The 9053-nt window shown below is 45.5% G+C and overlaps 1 protein-coding gene across 1 annotated transcript in view; it reads left to right on the plus strand.

The window, feature by feature from the left end:
* Window positions 1-9053, plus strand: part of EBF2 (EBF transcription factor 2) — a 131729-nt gene that overhangs the window by 99307 nt on the left and 23369 nt on the right. Inside the window, 1 exon segment of the mRNA XM_027701948.1 lies at window positions 8908-9025. Coding sequence (XP_027557749.1) covers window positions 8908-9025 — 118 coding nt within the window.

Below are 9053 nucleotides of genomic sequence, written 5' to 3' on the forward strand. Positions count from 1 at the left end.
TGAACTGCAGGAGTTTGGATCTGATTTTTTGGGGCAGGAATCTGTAACATCAGCCCTGTTCTCTGTGTCACCTCTGTGCCTCCACCCCCAAAGGCAGATGGAGCAGAGCCTCGACAGCCTCAGATTTCCAGGGAAACACCACAGGGAAGCTGAACTGAGTCCTGCAGCCCCACGTGGATGGGGCTGGAATTCCATGGAATTCCTCCATTCCTCGGCACATCCACCTGGCATTGCCTGCACGGGGCCTTGCTTTTGATCTCTGCACCAAAATCAGCACTTTAGGAGAGGAAAAGGAGCTGGGACAGACTCTTCCTCTGGGTTTTCTGCCTCGGAACGAGCCAAGGTGGGAACACCCGAGCCAAGTGAATCTCCGTGGTTCTGTTTTTCAGGGATAATTCAACTCCTCCTGCACTCCCAGTCCCTGGGAGTTCATCCCCTCAGAGCTTCAGTGGGAGAATTTCAGCTCAGACCCCCAAATTAATCGAGGCAAACCCACCATATTTAATTTACTTCCTATCAAAATCCAAAATGTTGATGGCACCGTTTTTTGTCGGGGTTACAAAAACGAACCCTCTGAGCCAAATTGCAAAATTCCTGAGGTTTTGGTTCTTCAAAGCTGGACACGGGGCTCGATGAGCTTTGTTCTGGGCTGCAGAGGTCAGTGAGGATAAAAAAAGATACAAAAAAAAGTGGCTTGATTGCTAAAATTTGACACTTTGGGACTCGCAGAGCTCCGTGTTCCAAGGGAAATTAGCCGTGATGAACAGGAAAGACAATAAGCAAAGACAGCTTGTTTTCTGTCTGCCTCCTTGGTTCTAAGGATAGAAGGATGACTTCCCTGAACACAACCAAAGTTAAGAGTGTTCTTGAATGCTCCAGTGTCTTCTGGACCCTCCTTTTTTTTTCTTTTTAATTGATTTTTTTAAAAATTTGTTGCGTTTTCAGGTTTTAAATTTTGGCAAATGCTTTTTTTTTTTTTGCCTGTCATCAACCCCAAAAGCCAGAAGTGTGGGGAAAAAAAAAAAAGATTCTTTTAAAGGATTAAGGGTCTGTTTGCACACCAGTTTTCATTTTAATCATTAAGATTTACATGGGGCAAAGTCATTAATGTGCAGAATTGTTTATTAGGTTTGAAAGGACAGTTGTTCCCTGACCAGCACAGGAACATGTGAGTAAAAGCAAAGTGAAAAAGCACAGAGCAGTAGGTGCTTGATTCGTGTTATGATTTCATTTATTATGTTTCTGTCTTGGGCCACATCTAAAACCTCCACTGATTTTTTTTGTAATAAATTAGTTGTACAGCTGTTATCATTAAGGCCCCCCTTTTCCAGGCTTTTCCATGCACTTCACTTGCCTTCTGCAAACAGGCTTTTGCAGTGATGCTCAGCTGGGGATGTTTTAATTCCTACCTGTGTTCTTCTGCAGAACCAAATATTTTCATTTTCAATGGAGTAGTGCTCGTCAGATCTCCAGGAGACACCAAGATATTATTTTTTTAATTATTATTTTAATGATTATTAAACAAAGCAGAAGAGAGAATCCTTACTTCAAAGTTCTCCTTTAAATTACTACTCAAACCTGGAGCTGAAAAGGTCTCACCAAAACCCTTTTTTTTTTTGCTTTTTGGAGCTTGAATGAAAGCCCAAAACTGAGGCTTTGTTGTTGAGACACAAATATGAATAAGAGACATGGAAATAAGTGCTGTACAAGGCATCCTATTGAGTTCTTCCAGCATGGAAGAATGGTTACTCATGGCTGGAAAAGTGTCAAGTTAATGCTTCTGATTAGAGATGGGTGTGAAGCTGCACAGTTTGGGCTTGGTTTGGCTCATCCCCAATTTTCCAAGGCCCTGGGATCCGGTCTCTGAGCCCAGCCCAAGCCTCACTTGTAGATCCATGACAAGATCTCGATATTTTATGGCACAGTTGCAATACATTCAGCTAAATTAAATGTTAGATTTCACTTGTATCACAGTTGTTTAAAAAAAAAAAAAGAAAAAGGGAGAGTGGGGAGAAAAAGGGGAGGAAAGGTTACATTAACACTGCATTGCAAATTTAATCCAGCTCCAGATGCCTGAAGAGGTTTTTTTATTTTTAGTATAATTCTTTAGTTTGAAGAGCAACACCAGCTGCTTTGTGATCAGGTTAACTCCTTGAAATTTGCTTTGATATTAAGTAGAGCTTCAAAGATACCATGAAAATCTCTTACCTTTCTTTTTGGTTTTTTTTTTTTTAACCAAATACAAATATTTTTCTGCTGTTGAAAAACATGTTTTACCTCAGAAGTGAAGGAATGTGTGATCATTATTTTAGTGGGTTTTTTTGCCCCTGCAGTAACATAATTTTATTGTGAATCACTTACTGCTTCAATGCAGAAGAGAAAGGGAATCTTTCTAAAACTATTTCCATGGTTATTTTCATGGCATGGCTGCCCAAAACCCACAGAGATCGAGTAATAGGTTCTTGTGAATTTAGCTGGAGCAAACATTATTATTTATCAAGTAGAATATTTTCAAGTGAAACCCCTTAGTGGAAAAAAGGGACGAAAAGCATCCTAAAATCACCTTTTCAGACACAGTGCTGACTGTTTGAGTTCAGCTACTCTGCAAATCTGACCTTACACAGGGAAGTTCAGTCAGTGCTGTATTCTCAGGGAAGGATTCTCCCAGGAATGGGATTTAAAGAAAAGAAATATTAAAACTGATGCCCCCCATTTAATGAGGATTTCTCCTGGAGAACTTGATTGAAGCCCAATGACACTTAATGGTAACGACCAGCGTGTGATGGGGCCAATAATTCTGTGGGATTAAGATGAGGCACTTCAGCTAAAATGCTTCAGCTCAGACCTGGTGATCACACACCCAACCCCTGTTGAGTGGGAATTCTGCTTCCTCCAGTAACACTGGGATTAAACAGCTCCTGGGCTGAGGCAGCAGAACATCGGTGCTAACAGTGGTCAGCTCTGAACCAACACGCTTTTGTAGGAACAGAAAGAGAAAGGTCAGTAATTGCCCTCTGTTTTCAGCAGAAAACATGACATGGAATGTTTCCTGGCAGGTACAGCCCCCCCTCTGGATGCTCCAGGGGGGAAGAGAAAGGAAAAATAACAAGGTGTATCCCTGGGGAGGTTTCCTTCCTGACCTCCGAGCGCTTGGCTCAGTTCATCATCAGGCACGTGAGCAAAGCTGGCTGGGGCTGGGAATTCACCCAGCTCTGCTCTGCCACAAAGCACCGAGGGCTCTGTGTCATCCAGGGGGATGGAAGATGATTAAGAGGGGTGGGGTGAGACTGGGAGAAAGGAATGTGGGCTGGGAGAACCAAAAAGGGGCAGCAGGAATAAAACACAACCGGTCCGAATCAAAATCCCTTTCGGACTGATGGGGGAGGAATGGGCCAGAGACCAGGATTTGGGTATGGATAGGGATCACTGAGATGTTAGAGGTGAATACTGCATGGACTGATCCTCATGGGAGACTGATTTCCCAGGTATAGACCCCAAAATACACGCAGCTGGTATCAGCAGAGCCTGGGCTGTGGGGTAAATTTCTTCATCAGGTGGTGACTGACCCAACAGAAGGTGCTGTTATTTTAGATTCTGTGTGAGGAAGGGAAGGACTGACTCAACTGCGAGAGAAAAAGCACTCAAGGAGCTAAATATGCTCAAATCTGCAGCCCAAATAGCCACTGGGACAGGGAGTTCCCAGAGCTGTGCCTCATCCATTAAAAACAAACCACAGAGGAGATCCACTGTGTCTCATCCTGCCAGGAGAAAGGAGAGTGCATCTGTACCATTGTACCCCACTGATTCCTTGTTGGATCCAATATCCTGGTGTAACCATGGTAAAAGAGGATAAAAGTGCCATTGGAGCAGCTGCAGGAATGGTCCTTGAGATAAAGGGGGCTGGACAAGAGCTGGGCTCCAGTACTTCAGTGACAAGCACTGAGAAGGGATGGAGCTGCTCTCTGAAAATATCCTCAGGTAGGTCAGGATGGGAAAGAGAAATTTTGAAGCTACTGTTAAATATAAAGTGACTAGGAATGAATTCAGCCTGTAAACCATAAATGCCCCAACCCCCAGGACGAGGAGGTTTTAAAACAAGAGGAGTGTCAGAGGCAAAAGCTCCAAACGGTGGAAAATGAATTTCTAAAAGCAGCTCCATGGTTTGGGGTGTCTGGAACAGCAGGAGACAAGGTGGCAGTGACCCAGGATCTGCCTCCTGTGTCCCAGGAACCTTTGGAGACCCCAGCCTGCAATGAAGGCCACGTGCACACTTTGTCCTGTTGGCAGCAGGCTCAGGGGGCTGGGGGAGGATTTCCCAGAGAATTCAATGGGAGTTTGGAGCAGAGAGAGGGTCTGCTGGCATTTTCCACGTTGTTTATCTTATTCCTAATCCAACTATGAAGCAAACACATCATATCCAGGCTCTACTCCTGAATTACTCCCTCAACCAAAAAGCCTGTTGACATCAATGGCAGCCCTGTCCAAGTGCAGGCCTGACATCTTTCCTTCCACTCTGTTGGAAAATAATAATAATAATGATAATTTTTTTAATCCTCATAGTAGTTTTTTGGGGGTTTTTTGTTTTGTTTTGTTTTGTTTTTTAAAGTTAAAATAACATGGTGCTGCGACTGGAGAGTTACAAGGGAAAGTGCATCAGGAATGTAATATTGTTTCCAGATGTACAATGTCATAAAGAATTTTTTCCACACTTGGAATGGTAACAGGAATTTTTTGAGAGAGATCATTTACACAGTGATGAGATATGTTACATGTAAGTCAATGCCTGTATGCCTGGAATGTTTGCACCATATGTCTAAATAGGTGTCTGTGACTGATACAGCTTTAAAATACAGGGGGATGTGTATTTATTTGCATATCTGGGATTTGAAGAGGAGCACACATTAGAATATGGAAATATTGGGACAGTGTGTAGGTGGGGGAGGGAAATTTGCAGTGTCCAGGTGAAGGTTTGCAAAGAAATCCAACCCTCTGGGCTGTGCAGGGAGGTGAAGGAGGGGCAGTGCAGCTCAGAGAGCCCCAGTTTAATGTGCTAAAGGAGCTTTGTCTGCGTGTCATGGGGGGTGAACCCTCCTCGTGGGCTCTGAGCAGGGGTTGCCTCCCCCAAATCCACCTGGGAGACACAATAATGGGGAGATCCAGCACAGGCATTTCTCCAGGACTGCTGGGGAATCCTTGCTTTGGGTCTGTGGCCTCACAGCCAAGAGCAGGTTGGCAGAGAGAACTTCGGGGTTGCTGAGAACACATGGAGAACCCTGGGAGTGCCTCGGTGCTCCTCGAGATGGGATCTGTGTCTGGAAGGAGGCAGGAACAGCACATTGCCCTCTCTGCTTCTTGCTTGGTTGTCCTCTGAAACTCCAGCAGAGGTGTTTGATCCAGGTGGCTCAAAATCTTCAGTCTTTGTGCTGTTTGTGTCCAAGTTTGGCTGCAATGACCAGAATCCGTGGCCTACCTGACGTATTTTGTTGTTCTCAGATCATTCCTTTCACCCAAATCCACCTGGGAGACACAATAATGGGGAGATCCAGCACAGGCATTTCTCCAGAACTGCTGGGGAATCGTTGCTTTGGGTTTGTGGCCTCACAGCCAAGAGCAGGTTGGCAGAGAGAACCTCAGGGGTGCTGAAAACACACATGGAGCCCTGGGAGTGCCTCGGTGCTCCTCGAGATGGGATCTGTGTCTGGAAGGAGGCAGGAACAGCACATTGCCCTCTCTGCTCCTTGCTTGGTTGTCCTCTGAAACTCCAGCAGAGGTGTTTGATCCAGGGGGCACAAAATCTTCAGTCTTTGTGCTGTTCATGTCCAAGTTTGGCTGCAATGACCAGAATCCATGGCCTACCTGACATGTTTTGTTGTTCTCAGATCATTCCCTTAGGGTTAACTTTTCCATTAACTACTGATTTTAGGGAAAAGACCCTCAACTTAATAGGCAAAGAGGCCAAATTTTCATACCCAAGCAGTGGTGCCACCAGAGCAGGGAAAGAAAAACACACCAAAGCCGTTTGGCAGCGATTTGCTGCGGGCAAAAGTGAGACTTTAAATCTCCAGGGAAGTTTGCACATCACCTTTCATCAGCACTAAACACAGGGACCTCAAAACAAGAGGCTTGGACTGTTTTACGACGTTGGGAGAACAAGTGTTATCGATAAATACGTGTTCAGAAGGGTATTGGCAAAAAATGCACAGAAATGGTTAACAAGGTAATGGTAAGAAACGTTGACCTTGATTTGTTTAGCTAAGATGTAAAGATTTTTGAAGGTCAAAGGTGTTCTTGTGTAGTGTTTTGGAGTCTAACTGTGTCTGACCCTCTAACATTAAGCTGCTGTGGCCTGCAGTTTTGAAGAGTGAAGCAAACCAGGGGGAAAGAGGGAAGGGGGAGAGAACAGGAAATGGAGTGAGGTGTTTCAGGAAGTTGTCAGGAGTTGACTGATTGATTCCAGATGGAAGGGGTCACCCCTCGTGACCCAGGAAATACTCACTGGGGGAAAGCAGTTGGCTTGTGAGAGGGAAGGGCCTGGGAGTTAGAGACCATAGTGGAATGCACATTCCTCTTCCTTTTATCCATAAAACATTGTTTTTTAATCTTCAGTACGAAACTATTGTGTCGTGATCTCCACCAGGCAAGAGGGAATGGCTGGAGCAAAGTGAAGAAGTTCAGTCCTTTTTGTGCCCACAGCCCCACAGCTCTCACTCCCCATCCCTGGTGATGAGTTGGGTAGAGGAGTTGTGGCCATGACAAAGGGCTCTGCTGGATTTCAGCAGGACCTTGGAGAGGACTGCAAAGAAGATCCCAAACTTTGGGTTTAGACCTGAACTTTGCATCTCGTCCTGTCCCTGTGTTTATGGATAAAGGGCTCAGACTGTGATGTGCCAAGTGTCTCTGAGCCTCCTGTGAGGAGTGGGAGAGGTGAATCCAAATGGAGCCACATGTGGAGAGAGGTCTGGAGGTGCATCTTCCATTCCTGCTGCCTCAGGGATCAGAGGATGCTCAGCACTTGTCTTCTGGACTGCTCAGGCTCTGGGGATCTCTACGTCTCTCACCAAAATATGGGTCTTGTGTTTTGCACAACATTTACACCCAAATGATTATTCCAACACCGATCTCTACTCTCTGTGAGCAGGGACAGGACCTGAGGGAACGGCTGGAGCTGTGTCAGGGCTGGTTTAAGAGGGACAGTAGGGAAAGTTTCTTTCCCCAGAGGGTGGTTGGGCACTGAACAGGCTCCCCAGAGTTTGGTCACAGCCCCAAGGCTGCCAGAGCTCAAGGAGTGTTTGGACAACACTCTCAGGGCCAGGGTGGGATTGTTGGGGTGTCTGTGCAGGGCCAGGAGTGGGATGGATGATCCTTGTGGGTCCCTTCCAGCTCAGGCTGTTCTATAATTCTATTCTATATGTGTACACTCAGACTCTGCCTGTATTCTCAGTCTCTCATCCTGAGAGTGTGTGGGTGTGTATTTATCACACAGAACCTCGTGTGGGTGAGTTCAGATCCGTGTATGTTATACAGGGTAACCATATAGATGTGATCACTTTTTATTTACATTTGGTTACAATTTAAACACTTGTCGTAAATATTTCAGACACTGGAATAATTCAGGGCTATTCCCTTGTTGCCCCAGTGCTGGCCAGTGAGAGATTAAAATTTATTTCCATTGTTTAAGGGAAAATAATGAAGTGCATCTGAGTGGGCTCAGCGATGTCATGCGGGAAACGTTCCCTTTGGATAGAGACACACTCCACCCTAATGTGCAATGAGGAAATCAGTTGGCACACAAAAGCAACACATTTTGTGACAAGAATGCTTGAGAAGTATAAGAGTACAGCATGACAAGAGCCTTTTGGAATGAATTAAAGTTGTCTTGAGAAAGAAAGTGTTCTTCAAGCTCTCACAATCCCGGGGAGGGCAGGGTTTCTCCTCTGTGTGCTGAATAGAGTTTTATCAACAATTGGAGCCTGACATTCTCTTACCTGGACTGTGACAGCTGTCTCTGAAAATCCATGAACTCATGCAGGGTTTGATTTTCCATAGCTCTGACTTTCTCTAGGTGTGTAGTGGCATAAGCTGATTTACACCATTAAGCTGATTTACACCAACTGATGGTGGAAGCTTGAATGTTTCAATAAGATACATCTTCTTTCAGGAGCTAAACCACAGTTTGTTCATATTTCCTAAAAGTTTGTGGTTTAAGGGCACACATATTTCTGGATTGATGGGGATTTAGAGCTTTGGATATTGTAAAAACTAAAGTGGGATTAATTAGCCTATACAGTTACTTCCTCTAAGAATTCAAATGCTACTGGAGCCCAGTCATGGGGGTTGAGGCTTAAAAACTGCTGCTTGATTTGGAGTCCTCGGGCTCAGATGATTTTCAGGAGGCACTGATATGTGAGCAGCAGGTTTTAGCTGGTTTTCATGGAGTTGCAGGGAGTGGAGCCCCGTCTCCAGGCAGATGCAGGTCCATTTGCATGAGTGTGCCAGAAGCAGATGGCTGTGAGCCTGCCCCAGGATCCCAGGGCACATTGCTGGGCTGCTCTGAGCCTGCCCCGTGCCTGGTGTACAGAGCCCTCTCTGCCATCAGCAATGCCACAATGCACCCCAGCAACTGAATTTAGGGCCATCTGCAGTGGCTGGTTCATTATACAGCCAGGCCTTTATATGGCCCTCAGGATGCTGTGTTAAATGGAATTAATGCCCAGAATGAAGGCTGAAAATATTTCCTACCAGGGAGTAAAACCCTGCAGGACGTGGTGCTGTTTTCCACACGGAGCTCTTGGGGCTCTCAAACCATGACAGGGGCTTTGGCTAAACTGAGTAATTAATACTTCAGAAGATGAATCTCCAAGCAAACTGTTTACCTGCCTCCTTTTCCTTCCCTTTCTCAACATCCAGGTTGTGCTATCAACAACGGTGAACGTTGATGGGCACGTGCTGGCAGTGTCTGACAACATGTTTGTTCACAACAACTCCAAGCACGGACGGAGAGCGAGGAGACTTGACCCCTCAGAAGGTGGGATGTTTGTCTGGAGAGCAGAGCA

This window comes from Neopelma chrysocephalum, unplaced genomic scaffold (assembly GCF_003984885.1).
Source record: "Neopelma chrysocephalum unplaced genomic scaffold, ASM398488v2 Primary Assembly neopelma1_175, whole genome shotgun sequence".
NCBI lineage: Eukaryota > Metazoa > Chordata > Aves > Passeriformes > Pipridae > Neopelma > Neopelma chrysocephalum.